We start from the raw sequence: 20,500 nt of genomic DNA on the forward strand, positions 1-20,500 counted from the left end.
CAGAATATCGCTCTACCTCCGGTGAAATTCGACGTTGCGAATATCAAGCGATTGTATCCTATGTTAGACGATGATAAATTAGTTGCGATCCAGGATGCCTGTCCCTGTATACTGATTGGCTCGAATAATGCGGGCCTGATTGTACCTCTGAAGACGGTGCAATATTCGCTTCAAGGCTTGCAATTGACTCGTTGTCACCTGCACGGAAAACCCCGCAATCACAAAAAATGAATATTGCATTTTTTGATTTTTGTCTTGACTGTTTCAACTAAAAATTGTTGATTCAACTAACTGTCCTGTTGATTTTCGCATCATCAATTGGCTGAATAAATTAGTTGTTTTTGAAAGCTGTCAGTTTTCAGAAAATAAAGACAGCAAAAAGGAAACAAAAATTTGCAAATTTTATTTAACCATTTCTTTAGTTGAAAAGGATACGTCAGTTTTCTCGCTATGTTCATTTTGTAAAATTTTTGAGGCTAACATAAAAGAGCTTGATTTTGAAGTTTAGATTAATAAACCAGTTATAATACTTAGAAGTGCCTACCTAATTTAGTGATATATATGTGAATTCATGGAAGTATTTTTATATAATACATCAGGTAGACAACAAATTGCATGATTCGACTGATGTTCGAACGTGAGCAAATCTTCTGGAACCAGGTGTGTATGTTTCATGTGTTTTTACAAATCAGCCATCCAATTTTCTCACATGTTAACAAATGTAGACATTAGAATAGGACATTAGTCTCCATCAGTAAATTGATCTGTATATTCTATCATTGCATAAATAATTGTTCCATGCAAATAGAGAATCTAGTGGAACATGGAACCATAATTCGTAAAGAAAGTCAATGCTATATATTTTTTTATAAAATAGAATAATTGTAAACGTATTGGCGCTGAACAGTGTTAATATTTATATTTTCTAGTGATACAACGCGTTTGGATAAATCAAGCCATTGATATGATAGCAATAAACTTCTTCGAAGATAATTTGGCTTTTTATTACTGGGTAACAAATCCTCCTTATAATTAACAAAATCGTTAGCTGTTACAACTGGTTGGGATATTTTTCAATAATACAATTGATTGAAACAACCATCTTGGTTTTTAGTTTCAACACGCACCAATCTTGAAATCAACAATTATATTAGTTGTTACAACTGTTTGGGAATTATTCCAATATTACAATTGACTGAAACAACCATCTCGGTTTTCAGTTTCAACTCGCACCAATCTTGAAATCGACAATTATATTAGTTGTTACAGCTATTTGATGAGCTGATTCGGATGGTGTGTGTCTTTGCTAACTGACAGCATCACATTTTCAACTAGATGATTTAGTTGTTTCAGCAACTGTTTTGTTCATTCAAAAACAAAAATGAAAGTTTAGAAAAATCAACAATCGTTTAGCTGTATCAAATTTTAACCAATCGATTTCAGAAATTCGACTAATATATTAGTTGCTATGCGATCGGGAGCGTTTCCGTGTGGGATGGACGATCCATGGAGTAATAGATCCGACCATTGCTGGATCGAATAAACATCATGCATTCCTGTGCTCAGAAAATGATGACATTGAACTTACTGATCTGGTGAAAAAAATGTACAAAGTTGAAAATTTTGGGATTTCTGGTCAGATTGTGAAAATAGCCGATGAAGATCAGCGTGCACTTGATATCATGAACCGCACGATCAAACGGCGTGGAGAACGATTCGAGGTAGGCCAGATTTACAAATACAACAACTTTGACTTCCCGGATAGCAAACCACAAGCGCTACGTCGGCTCCAGATTATCGAAAAGAAAATGGACTCAAACCCCGAATTCGCAGAGCGATACTGCAACAAAATTCAAGACTACGTTGATAAGGGGTACGCTAGGAAATTGGAGGCTGAAGAAATAGCTGAAACATCGAACACCTGGTACCTGCCACACTTCAGTGTGGTGAGCTCCGAGAAGTTCCGTTTGGTCATGGATGCCAAAGCAAAGTCACATGGGTTTTCTCTGAACGATCTGTTACTGAAGGGTCCCGATTTAGTTCCACCACTGATTGCGATTCTGATCCGCGCCAGAATGAAAAGGATTGCTTTCGTCGCGGATATCAAGGAAATGTTTCACCAAGTACTCATCCGTAGAGAAGATCAAGACTCCCAACGTTTCCTGTGGCGTGGTATGAACCGTATGGACCCTCCCAGCGTATATGTTATGATGGTGATGATATTTGGCGCTGTTTCGTCTCCATCGATGGCGCAATTCATTAAGAACTTCAACGCGAAAGAGCTTGAAGAAAAGTACCCTGGTGTTGAACGAGCTGTCGTCAAACAACATTATGTGGACGATTATTTTGATTGTGCTGACACGGAGGAAGCGGCAATCGAAATGGTTCAGCGTGTGATAAAGGTACACGAACAAGGTGGATTCAAGCTGCTAAAGTTCTCGTCGAACTCCAGAGCTGTGTTGGATTCACTCGATCCTGAAATAGTAGCGGAACAGAAACAGGATGGTATTCGTGTCCTCGGAATCAAGTGGGACCTGCAGTCCGATGAATTTGTATTTCCATTGAATTTTCCAAAACTGGATGCGTTGTATCGGACCGGGAAAGCGGTGCCTACGAAGCGGCAACTGTTGAAATTTATGATGGGCATCTTTGACCCGCTAAGTTTACTCAGTCCTGTTACGATTCAACTGAAGTTCATCTTTCAAGAACTGTGGCGGCTGCAGTCCGGATGGGATGATGAAATTCCGGACGGTCTTGTTCCCAGATGGATGGAGTGGTTAAATGAAACTGCAAAACTAGGAGAAATACGACTGCCAAGATACTACTATCCAACGGTACCGTCATTCGATAATGTGGAATTACACGCTTTCTGTGACGCGAGTGATAAGGCCTTCGCTTGTGTGATCTACATGGTTCATCGTCGAGAGGGTAAGTCACACGTTGCTTTGGTTTATGCAAAATCAAGGGTAGCGCCCCTGAAGGCACAAACCGTGCCGCGATTGGAACTGCAAGGATGCGTTCTGGCCAGCCAAATGATCCATGTACTGCAGTCAGAGCTGACGATAGAAGTCAAGAAGATTTTCTTCTGGAGTGACTCGAAGATCTGTTTGAGTTGGCTGAAGACAAATCAAAAACTGACGGCATACGTTGGTGCTCGCGTTATGCAAATCAAAGAGAATGGTCACGGCGTAGAGTTGTGGCATTGGCTTCCGTCGCAGCTGAACGTGGCCGATTTGGCTACGAAGTGGTCTAAGTTTGGCAGCATGCTAGAATGGGTTCGTGGTCCAGACTTCATTTATCGTGATAGTGTCAACTGGCCGAATTACGAACCGTTGGAGATGTCTTCTGCAGAGCTTGTGAGTTTCCACTCGGAACTGGATTGCACGGAGCAGGTTTGTTGCGGTGCATTCGCTGAAGAATTGATTGATCTTCCTGATATTGCGCGGTTCTCTGACTTCAATCGATTGGTTAGATCAACCGCATACTACCTGAAGATGAGAAAACTTTTAGCATTGCCGAAATGCGAAAAACCCGAACGATTGATGATAACTATGAAAGACATAGTAGATGCTAGAAGTGCATGGTATAAGAAGGTACAGTCTGAAATTTTCGGTGCAGAGTTGCGCAGCCTGATGAAGATCGGTTTCGTGAAGAGTAGCAGTCGTCTAAGAACATATTCACCATTTCTACACGATGGAATCATCCGTATGAAAGGCCGTATTCAAGATCACAACAAACCGTTCGAAGTAAACAACCCTGTCATTCTTCCTGATAACCACCCGTTCTCAACATTGCTCATCCGTATGTATCATATTGCCAATGCACATCAGGGATTAGAGACCGTCGTTAACAGTATTAAAGAACGTCACCGCATTTTGAAGATTCGTTCGCAAGTAAAGAAGTACACGATGTCCTGTGTGAAGTGTCGAGAGCTAAGAGCAAAACCAGCCGTTCCGCAGATGGGCATCTTGCCAATGGAGCGCACAACGCCGTTCGTGTATCCGTTTACCTGTACGGGCATCGATTACTTCGGGCCGATGGCTGTGAAGGTCGGCCGTCGTGTCGAGAAAAGGTGGGTAGTGCTGTTTACTTGCATGACGTCAAGAGCAGTACATTTGGAGGTGGTCCCATCACTCGATACAAGCAGCTGTATAATGGCAATTCGCTGCTTCATGTCGATTCGTGGACTGCCACAGTGCATCATGACTGATAATGGGACCAACTTCACCGGTGCTAACCAAGAGTTGAAGACACTGGTGAAGACGCTGGATCATCCACAGATTGAAGAATCATTGAGTGTTAGAGGTGTTCAATGGAAGTTTATACCGCCTGGTGCTCCTCATTTTGGAGGCTGCTGGGAGCGATTGGTACGTTCCGTTAAAACTGCTCTTCGTGCGATGTTGCAGGAACGACAACCCACCGACTTGGTGCTACGTACTGCTTTGTGCGAGGCAATGAACACAGTAAACAACCGACCGTTGACGCATGTTGCAGATGACCCGTTGGATCCAGAACCGTTGACACCGAACATGTTGCTGCTAGGACGAAACAATACAATCCAATTCGACCATGATTTCGATGAACGAGACCTAAGCTGCCGTGCTGCGTATAAGCATGCTCAGATTTACGCGGATCGTTTCTGGCGTAGATGGGTTGCAGAGTATCGTCCGGAGCTGATCCGAAGTCGCAAGTGGCCTGACAGCAGAAGCTATCACGACTACAAAGTTGGTGACATCGTGATGATAGTAGATGAAAGTTTGCATCGTGGTACCTGGCCAAAAGGTGTGGTGGAAAAGGTCTATCGTGGTCCGGACGGGAAGGTTAGGACATTGTTGGTCAGAACGATGAAGTCAACCTACAAGCGTCCAGTCAGTAAGATTGTTTTGCTGCAAGCCATCAGTTCGGTTCCTGGCCTGGAGAATGTTGCCAACACTGCAAGCACCTAGTTTTGCTCGGGTACCGGGCTTCCAAGGAAACAGCAAAAAACAAACCGCAGGAGGCGAAGGTGAAATTTTTTCCTATTTTTTCATTCTGAAGAAATAATTCCTTCGAACAAGAAGCCAATTTGACGGAAGATTTTAATATCTATAATTTTAATAAAAAGTAGAATTGTATTATTAATTCACACTTTTATTGCACCAGTACGTGTATGTACTGATCGGGAATAGAGGAATCTGGATTTGGAGTTCCGTTCCCAGCACGCAGCTAAACTGAGTCTGGTCCTTCTTCCGCAGGTGAGCACTGTCCCGCTATTTGCTACCAGGAAGTAGCCTACATTTTGGTCCTTCCGCAGGTGAGCACTGTCCCGCTGTTTGCTACCAGGAAGTAGCCTACATTTTGGTCCTTCTTCCGCAGGTGAGCACTGTCCCGCTGTTTGCTACCAGGAAGTAGCCTACATTTTGGTCCTTCTTCCGCAGGTGAGCACTGTCCCGCTGTTTGCTACCAGGAAGTAGCCTACACTCGCTTATATTTTTTGACCAGTGTATTTTATTTGGCCAACGTTTTTAGGAAATTGTGAGATTTTGTGTAAATATAGTAGAAGTGGTGAACCTGATTTAAAAGTTATACGAGGGCGAAGAAATCGACTCTAAAAGCGATTAAATGGCGCGTTCTGTGGGCGATTTAAGGGTGCGTAGGACAGCAAAAAAATGATTGTGGCGAATCGCCCAAAAGTTGCATTTCAAATAGCCTCCTATACGCCTGCTATTATTGCCGGCAAATTGAGAGGCAAGTAGCGCATCCGAGTTGGCAAATAACCCCCCGTTAGCCAGTACTGGGCGTCTACATAATGCGCCCTTCAGTAACGTGACAGAGGTCTCCACATTTCGATCAGAAGCGGACACAACGAAACGTCAAAACCACATACCATAACACCAGGGAGCCCAGACTTACCGATTCATCGGTAGTTAACCGATTTTGATTTTTGCCTATACCGTGCAAAAAGTATTAGTGACATTTTCTTATTCCTACCTAAAACTAATTAATAAATAAACAATCATCCTTTCCGAGTTTCAAAGTTCTGTGATTGCATAAATATGTCAAATTAAGGTAGTCAATTGAAAAATGTTGTCGGACGGAAAAACTGGTTACCAATGTAAAAATCGGTAATCTGACTACCCTGCATAACACAACGGCAAACCGTCGTCTTTCCATATCCTTGCATTGATGATGCATTGTGCGAGACAAGCCGCCTAAATAAAGTCGGTTTTTGTTCTGTTTCGCTGTGAATTAGGTGACTGACTTTGCACGAAGTGTGAAAATTGTACAAAGCTTGGCAGGATACAACCAGCAGCGTAGGTATCGGCCAACAGTTAGCGGTCGAAAAGTGCAAGTGCTACTCCGGAACTCGAACTCCAAGGTGAGCAACTAATCCATTCGTTGCACAATTATTTCGAGGTTAGTTTGCTGTGCTGTGTTTACATTTTTGATTCCTGGACCTTCAACTTCCCAACTTTATTTTCATCCCAGAAAATGAACCACAACAACAGCAGTCGATACACCTCGTTCGCGTTTGCCAGTGGAGGAGTCGGTGGCGCCCGAGGGGAACTGAGCAGTGGAAATTTGAGCAGAACGCTTAGTAGTCCGATGGCAGAATCGACACAGCTGGAGAGCAGCGGTATTCGGGGGAATCTTTACGGCAGTCCGATACGACAGGTGGGAGTTGTGAAAAGGAAGCCTACCTCTCCGTTGCAAAATAGCAAGACAAACTTTCGAAGCAGCGGAAATCTGACGGCATCCGGATCCGGTATGGATCGATTGATTGATCCTAAGTGGGTTTGATTTTTTTGCACGTTCTGAATGGGTTTTAATGGAAGTTTACTTTTGCAGGATTTACACGGATGCTCAGAGCCGAGGATTGGTTAATCGGTTGGTAAAGTACCACGACAAAACGCAATCGCCGTTAAACAGGAGTCAGTCGGTGACTAGCCTATATTCGAAGCCGGGTCAATTTCCCGTGGTTCATTTGAAGAAGACGGAAATAAAGTATTCGCCGAGGAGAAACAATTCTTCGATAACATCGGTACGGATAGCCCCACCCGAGAAGTCCGTGTTTCAGGCTAACACAAGGTCGAACATTTTACGGGCGGGGTCGTTACTCATTCCGGCGGAACCTCATCTGAAGATGGCCCGTACACAGCAGCATGAGGATGAGATTGATGCGGAAAACCGTGTGATTGCACCTTCGACAGAACTGGAAGCGGCCCCAACACGAAGTGTTCTGGATGCGCTGAAGGAAATATCCCGCAAGAGGATAAACAACGAAGAACTGGATGCCGATCGGATTAAGAAGCAATGTAAGGAACTATCGGAGATTGATTCAGGCGGAGCTGGTACGAAGCGGGCTCGGGAAATTACATCGTCGGCTTCGCCCCCGTCTCGAGGGTCAGCGGATCAGCAGCTGCAGACGAAAAGATTATGTAGTAAAAACAATGATATCTCGAGTTCACTTAGCTCGAGCCTGGTAATGAACACTCCGAAACGGGTGGAACACGTAGCCCCCCGACCGGCACGATTAAATGTGGATCAGTCTTTCTCGACGCCGGCAACTTTGAATGCGACGGTTCCAGTTAGCATGATTGAGTCGAGCAAACCGGCGAAACTGAGTAGGATAGATTCCGCTCCGTTGCCACAGATTACGAGAATTGTCCCGGAGTTTCAACCGCCTCTGGCGGAACGTCCGCAACCAAAGCAGCCAAAGCTGACGTTATTTAACAAGAAGTATGACGAAACGGTAGTTCGACCCGCCTCCACGGACAGTGAAGATCAGGATGATGACGATGAACTAGGCGGACGAATCAGTTTCATTAAGCCAAAGGATAAATCGCCTATTATGAGCAGTGACAAGGTTGCTCTAAAGCGGGTCGAGCGCTCGAAATTGTCGTTGATTCTGAGCTGTTTGAGTGATGATTTTGATAAAGACGAGGAATCGCCTATAGTTACACCGAAGCAGGCTTCATTTTATACGGCAGACACCGTGGATGCAATGCCTAAGGTTGAGGAGAAAAAAGAAGCGGTTTCCGTCCCGAGAATGAGCGGAATTTCAGCATTGATGAATAGTCCAATCAAGGATCCTGGTCTAGGTAAAATTGTTCCACCGAAGCCGGTGGAAAATAGTAAGATAATAGAGCAACCGAAGTCTGCCGCGGGATTTGCTTTTGGAAGCACGACTGCTACCGTCAGTTCCGCTTCGGTTACGGCGCAGCAATCCGATACATCTTTCTCGTTTGGCACACCCACTAAACCGATTACTTCTGAAGTTAAGTCATCGGAAACACCTTCCGGCGGATTCGTTTTCGGTTTGCCGGCTACCACTTCTACTACTTCCGTCCCCAAATCAGATCCGCCACCAACCTACAGTTTCCCAGCAGCAGTCACGACTTCAGCTCCTGCTCAAGTGAAGATCGATCCTATCTCGGTGGCTACAACGGCGGAACCTTCTACAACGACCAACCTTATAAGTTTCTCCCCAGTTCCGCTGCTGAAGCCACAGACTGAAAAGACTAGTTTCGCTGTTCCAAGCACAACCGCCTCGGTTACTACTCAATCTACAGCCACGTTCGGCAGTGGTGTCAGCGCCTTCAAGCCACCAGCTACCACAATATCTAATGTAACAGCAACCCCGGCAGTGACAACAAGCGTCACTACGTTACCTGCTTTTGGTAACCCTACAACGAACACCTCGACAGCAAACAACGGAGGATTTTCCTTTGGAGCAACCGTTCCAAAACCTGTGTCATCTTCAGCGAATACCTTCTCATTCGGTAGCTCCACAATAAAACCGCCGACAGCAGCCGTAGCTCCAACAACAGCCCCACCATCAACGACCGCCACGCCTACTTTTGGGGGTTTCGTGAATGCTCCAACTACAACGACAACCGCTTCATCATTCGGACCTGCTACAACGGCTCCAGCATTCGGCTTCTCTGCAACCACTTCACCGCCTTCCTTTGGAGCTAGCAATGCCTTTGGAGGATTCGGTGCCAACAATGCAGTTCCGACGACCACAGCCTCTTTCGGAGCCACTGCGACCCCTTCAACTACCAGCAGTAACGTTTTCGGAGCCGCGACAGCAACCACTAAAACCGAGGCCCCCAGTTTCGGCCAACCTAACCTTAACTCAACTTTTTCGTTTGGAGCAGCATCCGAACCGGCGGCTGTAGCCGCATCTAACTCCGGTGCATTTTCTTTCGGAGCTGGTTCATCAAACGTCAGTTCGACATCGTCGAATATCTTCGGAAACGCAATCAACGCTTCCAGTACTAATAACACAACATTCGGAACGAACACTTCTAATGCAGCACCATCCTTCGGTACGATTGGCAATAACAATCAGCCGTCGGGTTTTGGAGCACCACCAGCATCTACTACCAACAGCGGAACGTCCGCCTTCGGAGCCCCTGGTGGTGGCTTCGGTGCAGCGCCTGCTTTCGGTACTGGTACAAGTGGTGCCGCGTCTGCTCCCAGGTGAGTTATTCGTAATTTTTTTTTATCCATTGATAAGTTTAGTTCAATGCTTGATCCAGTCTTGAAAAATGTACTGATGTTTTATTACTTTCCTCTATTTCAGTTCCGTATTTGGTAACGCTACCTCGACTCTCTCTCCGTTCAGCTCAGCGGCTTCACCATCAAATTCTACAAGCGGCGTTTTCGGTGCGGCGATAGGCTCATCTAACAACAATAGCAACAGCCAAACTACATCCACCAGTGGAGCTTTTACGTTTGGTGGCTCTGCCGCTAACGCTGCTGCTCCCTCCACCAACAAGCCGTTCTCCTTTGGAGGAGCAAATAACGCCAGCAATACACCTGCGCCCATTACCAATGCCAACAAGACGAGCAGTTTCTCCTTTACAGCTGGTCCAAACACCACCGCGCCACCATCCACTGCAATGGTCGGACCAAATTCAACTTTTGGTTTTTCTGGTGCTTCTAACAACAGCAACAATAACAACAACCCGAACGCAACAACCCATCAACCACCAGCTTTCGGAAGCACCAACAGTGCGTTCTCTTTTACGCCCAATGTCGCTAACAACAACAACAACAACACAAACCAAGCCACAGTAAAACCTTTCTCGTTCGGTGGAGCCACCGCCAACAGTCACCAGGCTACGCCAGCTGCACCAACGGGAGGAATTTTCGGTGGTGGGGCACCTATTCCCACCGTGACATCTCCTCCGGCTTTCAATTTTTCCGCCGGAACGAATCCACCCTCCTCAGGTGGGGCTTTCTCGTTCAACAGCCCGGTCGCTCCAACGGCCGCCGCCGGAGGTCCGTTCTCAATGCCCAACGGGGGAGGAATGGGTCCAGGTGCTGGCGCACCAATGTTTAGCATAGGAACCGGAGGGGGAACCCAACCAAGAAGGACCATCAAAATGGCGACTCGGCGACACAAATGAGGTTAGGATCGGAGGAACAGTAAATAGCGCTAATTTAGATGTTATATATACATTATTTTTGTTCTTGATTTTTGTATCAGTGTATAGGTATTCTTTATCTTCTCCTTCGCATATTTAGCTTATGATTTTTATGTAAAATTGTTTTTCTAACGTAAAAACAAATCGAGCAAAAGCGTCAGCGAAATTGTTTTCTTTTTCTCGGGCGAGTATTGGTCGTCTTAATAAATTACTCAAAACGTAGAATGGGATTTCGTGGGAATTGAACAAAAGAACTGTCCATGTCTGGTATTGTACATGTTCGAGCAATTCGACGAGATCAGTCCGGCGATTCTAGGGGGAACGTGGCGCCCGTTTTAGATTACCCGCAACCGGTGCATCGACGCAAATTACTTGAGATAGGCCCTGGCAGTCGGTCTAGATTATCCCACGATGTGACCGGTAGGGTGCATTTATTCGAAGTGTTGGCTTTGGTCACTATTTTTTTGATTTCTGTTCCATTTACTCTCTAGCTCTACTTGCATCTGCGCAACTACTTTACTGATGGTGTTCCACGTCCTTTCATCTTCAAAATATCTTCTACGATTGTCGTTGGGATTTAGAACCGACTTGGTTCTAGCTTAGCAACGACGTGTTACTGAGCTTCGCACTTACTTCCTTATTGGATTTGATAAAGAATTTATTTTATTTTTGGTTTTTAAAGTTTCTTTTACCCGGAGGGAAATCTAGCAGGTCATAAGCCGGAAGTACGACTTATGATGACTACGGTTTTCCTAGCGGGTTGTACCTTGGAAAGGAGAAAAAGAAATAGATTATATGATAAAGTATACTTCACTACCAACTCCTCTGTTGGTTTGATTGACGTCTGCTGGGCGCTGGTAGGGACCTCTTTAACTGCGAATCACTACAAAGGAAAAACGTGTCATCGGTTTCTACTTAGAAAGAAAAACGACTAAACCACTGCTATGGAAAAAAGCGACTGAACGACTGATTTAATTTCATATTCTTAAAACTATATATACAAATTCCTAATCTAACTATTCACCTACCTACTTAGTTCTAGCTATTCACCCTTCTCGCTCACTCCTACCGTGATGTGTTTTTTATTCCTTTCCGCCGTCCATTCGGTACGGCCGGCAAATTATGTTCCTGCCTTCTAGACTGTTTTAGGGTGGGTAAACAATTCAAATCCTAAACCCTTTGCGCTGGTAAACAAATCAATTCTATATCTTTCGGCGCGGGTAAAATTATCTATTTGGTATCGGTCTAGACCGGATACCTTTACGTTGAATTATTTTCCCAGGACCGTCGCTAGATCACTTTATTATTATTTTATCTTTTACGGCCTTCGTGGCGGTACTTGCGCCTCGCCGGGATCGCCTACGTACACAATGCTGTATTATTTGGCAACCGTCTGAGAGTTTTATTACTATCGTCCCTTCTAGACGATAATTGCTTTTTTTTGCATTTCCTCATGGTCCTTGCCAAGTAACTTACTATCATAAATTTCACCAGTTACCTGGAGTCTCGTCCCTGGTGGAAGCTTAGACCACCGTATGAATGGTGCAATTAATGCAGCTTGGGACACGAGCGTCGATGAGTAATTACGGCTATCATGAGGCATTTTGTTATTGTTGGGTAATTCACCCACTCTCAATATAGTGCTCCCTTGAGCAATTTACTGGTTGATACATGAAGGTTTTCAGCCAACTTCTAACGTATGCATATATGTACCGTGAAGCGATCCCGAGCTCGACAACGATATTCCCTGAATCTCTTCGCACTTCATCTGTCTCTCCGTGCTTTCTGTTCGTCCTTAGACACATTCGGAGTTAGGCGATGGGTTCATCTTCCATTCTCTACGTTAGTAGGATCCGGTACCAGCAGGTCATCAGGCCAGCTCTCGTCATCCTCACATATCTCGTTCCCCGTCGTTGATAATATTTGCTATCGTCGTTTTCTCATTGGCATAGTCAACGTGTTTAAACTAAAGCTGATCCGATCGTCAATCACTATATTTATATTATTATATTTCTTGATTATACATCATATTATCATGATTTAATCTGTTCCACAATATTCCGCCACGTCACTCGGTCAGTTGCTGCTTGTCTCCAACCTCTCAGGTGCCCGATGCTCGCCAGATTCTGCTCCACTTGGTCCAGCCACCGGGAACGCTGCGCTCCTCTCCGTTTTGTACCTGCCGGGTTGGAGGTGAAAATCAACTTGGTGGGGTTGTTGTCCGGCATCCTCACAACATGCCCCGCCCACCGTACCCTACCCGCTTGAGCTACTTTCCGGATACTCGGTTCACCTTAGAGTCGCGCAAGTTCGTGGTTCATCCTTCTCCTCCACACGCCATCCTCCTGCACACCACCGAAGTTCGTTCTCAGCACCCTTCTTTCGAAGACTTCGAGTGCTTGCAGATCCTTCTCGAGCATTGTCCACATTTCGTGCCCGTAGAGAACCACCGGTGCAATCAGTGTGTTGTACATGGCGCATTTCGTGCCGTGGTGAGGCTTCCTGGATCTCAAAGTTTTGTGGAGCCCATAGTAAGCACGACTTCCAGAGATAATACGCCTTCTGATCTCCCGGCTGGTGTTATTGTCCGCAGTCACCAATGAGCCTAGATAGATGAACTCGTCAACCACCTCGAACTCGTTGCCGTCGATCGTCATACTACTGCCCAAGCGTTCCCTATCGCGATCGGTTCCGCCAGCCAGCATGTACTTCGTCTTAAGCGGCCCTTACACGTTCAATATTTTTGTCAATACTAGAGTGTATTGACAAAAGTATTGTATGTGTAATGGAAGTATTGTCGTATTGACGATGTGCATTTCAAATGGGATTGACGTATTGAAGCAATATAGTCAATACTGTTTATTGACAAAAGTATTGAACGTGTAAGGGCCGCTTTACAGTACAGGCAATTGCTATGCTTCCGACGGTATGCTGAGCGGAGCCTGCTGATCCGTTTTGTATCACTTACGGCTTGTCATGAGCTAGCTGTACCCTAAGGGTGCTTACAGAGTGGCGGCGAGAAGCTGAGCTGGCGCTGGAACTGACATTAGAATGCGAGAAAACTGCTTGCTGTAAACCAAATGGGTGATGTCAGAGTGAAAGCCGAGCGGATCTGCGCCGACTGCCCGCTTTCACTCTGACATCATCCCTTTACATTGCTGCAGGCAGGTTTCTCGCATCCTAATGTCAGTTCCAGCTCCAGCTCAGCTTCTCGCCGCCACTCTGTAAGCACCCTAACTCCACTCATTCGGCTTTCGATTGTGTTGATAGTCTCCATTGGCAACATTTGCACCTTTTCCAGCGTCACGCCTGTTATCGTTAGAGCGACGCCATACGCCAATACAATTATATATGCCGATACCTATAGGCAGCTTTAGCGTTAGAACGCCATTATACATCATATTCAAAAGTGTTGCGCCATGTATGGAGCTCTGGCAGTACGAATTGTAGCCAACCCGAGACCTGCGTCAACTGCTCCAAGAAGCAACCCTTGCCAGGACAATAGTACCTGTATCAACTGTCAGCGCAACCACTCCGCCCGGGACAAGAACTGCTCCTCTTTCATCAAGGAAAAGGAAATAGTAAAAATAAAAACCGATCGATGACTCTCCTTCCCCGAAGCGCGAGCCCTCGCCAAAGCAAATAACAACAGTCAAACCTATGCAAATACCCTCAGGGATAGTTTAGATCCACAAAGCGACGGGAAAGACCGGACCATTGCATTGCTCCGAGAGGAAATCGCCCTGCTCAAGGGACAAATCGTCAAAAAAACTCGACAATAAAGAAGCCACGATCGTAGCACTTAAAGAACGACTTCTGGATGAACAAATCCAAAAACAAGGACCCCTGCCTCTCTCCAAACAACAAATAATGCAACTCTACCGACAAAACGCCTAAAACGCCACAACCGACGATTATCAACGAAAAAAGCTACAACCAGTAACTCTCAATTAGCAAATGGACAGGGCAGATAAACCAGAACCTGTAGCAAACAAGAGCGATCCCACAACCAAAAATCCCGAAACTCACTAAGAAAACCTGCAAATAAACATCAGATAAAAGGACCAGGCACACAACCCCCCACCGTAGAAACCTGGGCACACGGCCTAGATACGATGATTGACATCTTGGACTAAGCCCCAACAAAGACAGAAACCCAGTCAAAATGCAGAAACCACAACTAAACCTACCCACACGGACCCTGCCCGGAGGAATAAACAGCCCTCACCGATGAGCCCATCGAAACATCCCCAAGAAAGTATCCGTCGTAATCACAACCACCGCAACACAACTACTGCTTACCCCCCCAAACAGTCAATACTAGCACCACCACAGCGGACACATCGATCATCTCGGGCGGCCCACTTCTCAGCGGGCCACGACGCTGCCAGACCGCCACTCAAATCGCACTGCCAGATTCAAACCACAAAAGGGACCTCAGGCCCTCCGATCGAACCATCTTCAAACACCCAGCCCACACCACCCTACCCCTAAAACGGCGCACCGGACTCTCCCGGCCGGCATCCACACGGAAGCCCCAGTGGATGACAGACGGGACGCAACGAAGACAGTGAACCGCAACTCCAAAAAACAAAACCTGAAAATGGGACATCAAAATCACAAGCTCCAGCACAACGAACACTCAGCCCAATCCCCGGATGCTGCTGGCACCTAGTAGCCTACCGCACAATACCAACAAGCTGTTGTCCAGAGCCAGCCTCCTGGACCTCCACCAACAAGTCACAACCCTCAATAGCGAACAGCAAACGCAGGAGCGTTAAGGAAAAGGCCCCCGCCCCTGCAATAGCCCCGGTCGCAGATGTACTGGATCCCACGGACAAGCCTCCGGCGACTGCTGGTACAGGGGGCCCGGCTACCCCCAGATAAGTTTACACCATCATACCACCTAAGAAGAACAGATTAGTGCTACGAACTCCTTTCCAGGGAAGGAACTAACCACCGACGCCTGACTGACCACACGCTCGGACATACCATACCAAACCCTACCCATACCGTAACACATAAGAACCACCGATACAACCCCTTCGGACCGCTTACAATACCCCTCGCGGTCACTAGAAGAGCAGCACGCTAGTCCATCTAACAACGACGACAACACAAACATGCCCAGCAACAGAAAAACATCCGAAACAGATAGCCCACCACACAATCTCTTTAGCACTTCGATGAACGACAAGTCGGGATCAGAACGCTGCACGCCCTGCAATGGAACATTAATGGGTTAAGAAACAACCTCGGTGACCCACTCTGCCTCGCCATCCAGGAAACGCGCCTACATTATTGAACTGACCCCTCCCCTTGGTTCGGGAACCGATACCAGTGGGAACTTGCGAGAGGAGATAACAACCATCAAACCATCGGTCTGGGCATGAAGGTTGAACTCATATCGACCCACATGCATCTACCTCCCACAGGGGGTCAGCAATATAAAAAAATCAACTAAACAGCCCCATCAACCAGATCCCAGCCCTATTCGTCATCCTGGGAAACTTCAACGCCCACCACTCGGTCTGAGGCTCGGACAAGTGCTGCCACCGAGGCAACGAGATTGTCCAACTCATCGAAGAAGTCGAAGCCGTGATACTTAATGACGGCAGCACTACGTCCATCCGCGGTAACACCGCCTCTGCCATCGACAACACCTTTGCTTCTAGCTCCATCGTCGGGATATGTAGCTGGTCCACGGCCAACGACACGGCTGGGAGCAACCACTTCCCCATCGAACTACACACCAACCACCCCCACCTAAAACCACCAGGCGCAGACGCTGGCTGTATTACAACGCCGACTGGGACGCCTACGACTCATCTATACCACCCCAACTTGACTGAGACCGCACGTACACGCAGACCGAACTCTCGGAAATAATTGTCAACGCAGCTGAAGAAAGTATCCCCCGAACCAGTGGTGCACCACCACACCGAGCCGTACACTGGTGGAATCCGGAAGTTGCCGCCGCCATCAAAGCGCGCCGGAAAGCACTCCGCATCCTACAAAAAACATCACCCAATCACCCACTGCCCCTCCGTGACCAAAGAGTGGATAACTTTAGGACGCTCAGGAACGCCGCAAGGAAAACAATCCAAATGGATAAGGAAACAAGCTGGACCAACTTCGTGGACGGAATTCATCCGGACTCCCTAACTACGGAGCTGTGGACACGGGCCAACGCGCTCAACGGAGAACGCCGACAAAACGGCTACTCCCTAGCAGTCAATGACATCACCATCACAGACCTTGGAGAAATCGCGGAAAAAATAAGATGCCATTTCAAATCGTTATCCACCGACGAAACCCTACCAATAGCATTCGCCCAACGAATAAGAAAACTCCAAGCCGCACCTGCTACTTTCACGCCAGACTCCACAGGCATCTGCAATAAACCCTTCACAGGATCTGAAGTCGCCGTCGCCCTCAGTACTGCACGAGAGAAGTCCAACGACCCCGACATGTTGGGCTATCCGATGTTTCGGCACCTCCTGGAAGAGGATGGTTAACCGTCGACTGACCACGTGGCTGGAAGACTATAAACTTCTCGGATAACGCAAATTTGCCTTCCGGAAGGAACTCGATACAGTCGTGATTCGCTGATTGGGCCACAGCCTCTGTAACGAATTTGACTCGCTAGTTGGACCCACTGACAAATGTCAAAAACTCTCTAAACAAGACATTATTAGTGTAAAAAATTATTATGTCGTTTTTGATTGAGAACCCAGACAATAACCCAGGTTAGTTGCTTCAAACAAACGTTTTTAATGGAACTGAGTTGGGTTCTCGCGAAACAGCTGTGGTGTGAGCGAACCCGAAATATATTTCAGGTTGGAATCCAACCCGGTTTTCAGTTCAATGACGCATAACCTAGGTTCGAAAATGGCTTCAAACAAACGGTTTGACAGCAGTTAGGTCCGAAACTGAGTTAGTTTCTGCCTCAAGCAAAAACGACATTAGAAAGATTGTCAAAGTGAATTTAACATGAGATTTTGACGTTCAGATGCTTTTTAGTTGGACAATGGTCCAACTAGCGGAGGTCCAACTAAAAAGCGCTCCAGCTAAAGAATGTCCAATCAGCGAATCAGGATTGGACTTGGGCCCGCCTAGGCTCCCTCGGTGAAAGACTGGACAAAGCCAGATCTGAAAACCTCCACGCCGACATCGCCATTCTGGACGTGGCAAAAGCCCACAACACCGTCTGGCGCGAAGGCGTACTACAATAATTAAAGCGATGGGGCATACAGGGAAACCTCGGTGTTCATTCAAAACTATCTAACCAACCGCCGCTTCAGGGTTTGCATAGTGCTGCAAAGATCAGTAGATGTGGCCCTATTCCTCGTGAGGATGAACTCGCTTCTAGCCGCGCTGCCCGGGGGCATCTACGTATTCGTATATGAGGATGACATCATCTTGGTGAAGAACCATCCCCCGTGCAAGGATATCCCTCCAGGCGGCTGTCAACGCGGTCGGCCGATGGGCACTCGCAATTGGCTTCAACATCGCAGCAGAAAAGTGCGCCATAACACATTGCTGCTCCACATATCACCCAGTCAACGCCCGACCAATACGCCTCAACAACATCGATTAGTAGCAAGCAACATACACCATGAACTCATCGGTAACCCTCTCCCACCCATCGCCTGGCTGCACCGAGTGACACCACGGGCCTGGTACGACTTCGGACCAACTGTCGACAACAGCCTTGCTCGTATAATAAAGGTTGGCGACCACCCGAGCAGTATAATGATAAAGTACCGACAGCTAGTACACCGAAGATACGCACGACACATGCAAATCTTCACCGACGGCTCCAAGGCTGACGACGCAGTAAGCGTGGGAATCAGTGGCTTGGGGAGCGAACTCTCCTTCCGCTTACCCGGCTCTTGCTCAATATTCCCATCGGAAGCGGCCACCATTGCACTGGCAATGACCAAAAGAACCTCCGACACACCGACGGTCATATTCACCGGCTCGCTCTCGGTTCTGAGAGACGTCGAAAGCGGAACCTCCAAACACCCGTTTCTTCAGGTCATCGAGATTCATCGAAACCCACTGGTCACAATCTGCTGGGTCCCGGGCCACAGCGGTATCAGGAGCAACACTGACGCCGATCGTGTAGCTCTCTCCGGCAGACGAGCCCGAACCCGTCTCTCAGCCGATACCCCAACAGTGGACATATTAAGGGAATTTAACACGAGTCTAAACCAACCACTGGTGGAGATCCGGGGACATACGCAAAAGGTCAAGGACTCTACTGACATCTGGACTGATCGAGGCAGCCAGAGAGAGCAGGCAATACTTTCCCGACACCCGTGTGACCCACGCCCACATCGTGCCCAACGTGCCCCCAATGCGCTTCATGTAACACCCGGCTCACCGTCGAGCACCTGCTCTGCAACTGTCGAAAGCTAGATGAACCACGGCAACAGCACGACCTAACCGGGTCAATAAGATATCCTGTCCAACGACCCGGCTCGGGAGGAGGCACTCCTCCTATTCCTGACGGACGCCAATCTGTACCACCGAATGTAAACAAAGCACGAACAAACGAGCGCGTGGCTGCGGCACACTCCCAGGAGCCGTGGGGAGGTCCCCGCGGTCTACTGCACCCAAGCACGACCAGTTCGCACCAAGATTCCGAGAACAACACCCAAACGAACATCGCCAATGGATGACGATGTTGATTACTCACCTGGATGGGAGCCAGCCGAAATCAGCTTTGGTATTCTCCGACACGGGATTCGGCCAAAAGGTTTAGTCTACTAAACAGAACACGAACAGAACACGCCAGCCAACCAAATCAATTCCGTCACACTATCGCATTGTACAGCCTGTCACTCCCGACTTTTAGAAGTTCGGCAGGGTTTGTCAGCTATCGTTCAGCCTTTCGCACTTCGTCTAGTGTCTCATCGATCTGTTTGTACCTTAATTACTCGTTTGTCCATTCAATAGCTCCTTCCATCTGGCTAGGCATTACTGAACGATCTCTCAACAGATTCACGTCACGTAATGACGACTGGTGTCGGGGTGTTTTTCCTCCTCATGGTGTTCATCGTTTTGTAAAACTTCGAGTTTTTTTTATCCAAAGCAATCCTATGCCTTAGCGAGCACCGTTTCGTCGTGCCCGCGTTTCTTATAGCAATGAAGTTTTTTCTTCGGTTGCTCTGGTCTCCATCTCTGTATTGACGTGTAGCCGCTGCAACCATACGGCTTCTGGCTGGCGACGGACGTTCTTTGGCACTCAGCATCGAACCAGTCGTTTCGCTGATTTCCACGTGTGGTACCAAATACTTGAACACTTCTGTGGTTGTTGTACTAACCGTGTTCCCGTTGTCACGCTGCGTACTGATTATCTGTTGTACGCCGATCTTCGGGGATAATCCTCGACGACCCCCTTAAGCGAACAGTCGCGCAATTGTCTTACGTCTTGCGTGAATTTTAACACCACCAGATAAAGTTGTACTCACACAAGGCGGCAGGACACACGCCACAAAAAATATTCACTTTGGATTTTGTTCTACCTGTTCCAACGCTGTTGCTGCTGCCGCTTCAGAATAGCTACAACAAAATATGTAGTTAACCTTTGTTGTGATGTGTGTCCAATCGCCTCGTGTTCCTACAGCTTAATGGTCACGTCCGACATTCGGAACGTCCTGACATCAATGACATCGGAGAAATGTCGACCGTCCATTAATATATGGTCGAATTGCGAGCGTACTTCCGAATATTCTTCCATTGCCGTCGTGCTTCAGATGGCCATGCCTTTGGCTACGGCAAGATTTTTCAACTTTAGGTCGTTATCGTTGGTGATAAATTGGAAGCTCTCCATGCCAAAAACCGGACGAAACAATTCGTCCTTCCCGACTTGTGCATGTTACGTTTTGTGAACTCTCCGTTGCTCTTATCTAGATGCTCATAGAATTTATCTTGCACACCATCGGGTTTGTCGTTGATAGGTTCGCTATCCAGTCGAAGATACTCAACACTTTCCGGACACCACGTCAAGCCAGGCAGGTTGAAGTCGCCCATCGGTCGTCGTTGGCCACTCGGGCATTTATACTAAAACGACGAAC

The 20,500-nt window shown here is 47.2% G+C and overlaps 2 protein-coding genes across 3 annotated transcripts; both read left to right on the plus strand.

Moving 5' to 3' along the window:
• Positions 1 to 3,774: 3,774 nt before the first annotated feature.
• Positions 3,775 to 5,248, plus strand: LOC131681993 (uncharacterized). Its single transcript, XM_058963119.1, has 2 exons — positions 3,775 to 5,005; positions 5,143 to 5,248. The coding sequence occupies exon 1, from the start codon at positions 3,804 to 3,806 to the stop codon at positions 4,944 to 4,946; it is 1,143 nt and encodes a 380-aa protein (XP_058819102.1). The 5' UTR covers positions 3,775 to 3,803; the 3' UTR covers positions 4,947 to 5,005; positions 5,143 to 5,248.
• Positions 5,249 to 6,141: 893 nt separating this feature from the next.
• LOC131685332 (mucin-2) lies at positions 6,142 to 10,640 on the plus strand. Of its 2 annotated transcripts, none has more exons than XM_058968981.1 (4): positions 6,142 to 6,396; positions 6,469 to 6,770; positions 6,829 to 9,465; positions 9,569 to 10,640. In XM_058968981.1, the coding sequence occupies exons 2-4, from the start codon at positions 6,472 to 6,474 to the stop codon at positions 10,395 to 10,397; spliced, it is 3,765 nt and encodes a 1,254-aa protein (XP_058824964.1). In that variant the 5' UTR covers positions 6,142 to 6,396; positions 6,469 to 6,471; the 3' UTR covers positions 10,398 to 10,640. The 2 variants fall into 2 exon arrangements, with proteins under 2 accessions (XP_058824964.1, XP_058824965.1); XM_058968982.1 differs by having other exon boundaries at positions 6,142 to 6,358.
• The last annotated feature ends 9,860 nt before the right edge of the window (positions 10,641 to 20,500 follow it).

This window comes from Topomyia yanbarensis, chromosome 2 (assembly GCF_030247195.1).
Source record: "Topomyia yanbarensis strain Yona2022 chromosome 2, ASM3024719v1, whole genome shotgun sequence".
NCBI classification, from domain to species: domain Eukaryota; kingdom Metazoa; phylum Arthropoda; class Insecta; order Diptera; family Culicidae; genus Topomyia; species Topomyia yanbarensis.

Coding starts and splice junctions, on each gene's coding strand:
- LOC131681993 (XM_058963119.1), top strand. CDS start 3,804: ATGTATCATATTGCCAATGCACATCAGGGATTAGAGACCGTCGTTAAC.
- LOC131685332 (XM_058968981.1), top strand. CDS start 6,472: ATGAACCACAACAACAGCAGTCGATACACCTCGTTCGCGTTTGCCAGT. Junction 6,771..6,828: donor GATCGATTGATTGATCCTAA/GTGGGTTTGATT, acceptor TTACTTTTGCAG/GATTTACACGGATGCTCAGA. Junction 9,466..9,568: donor GGTGCCGCGTCTGCTCCCAG/GTGAGTTATTCG, acceptor CCTCTATTTCAG/TTCCGTATTTGGTAACGCTA.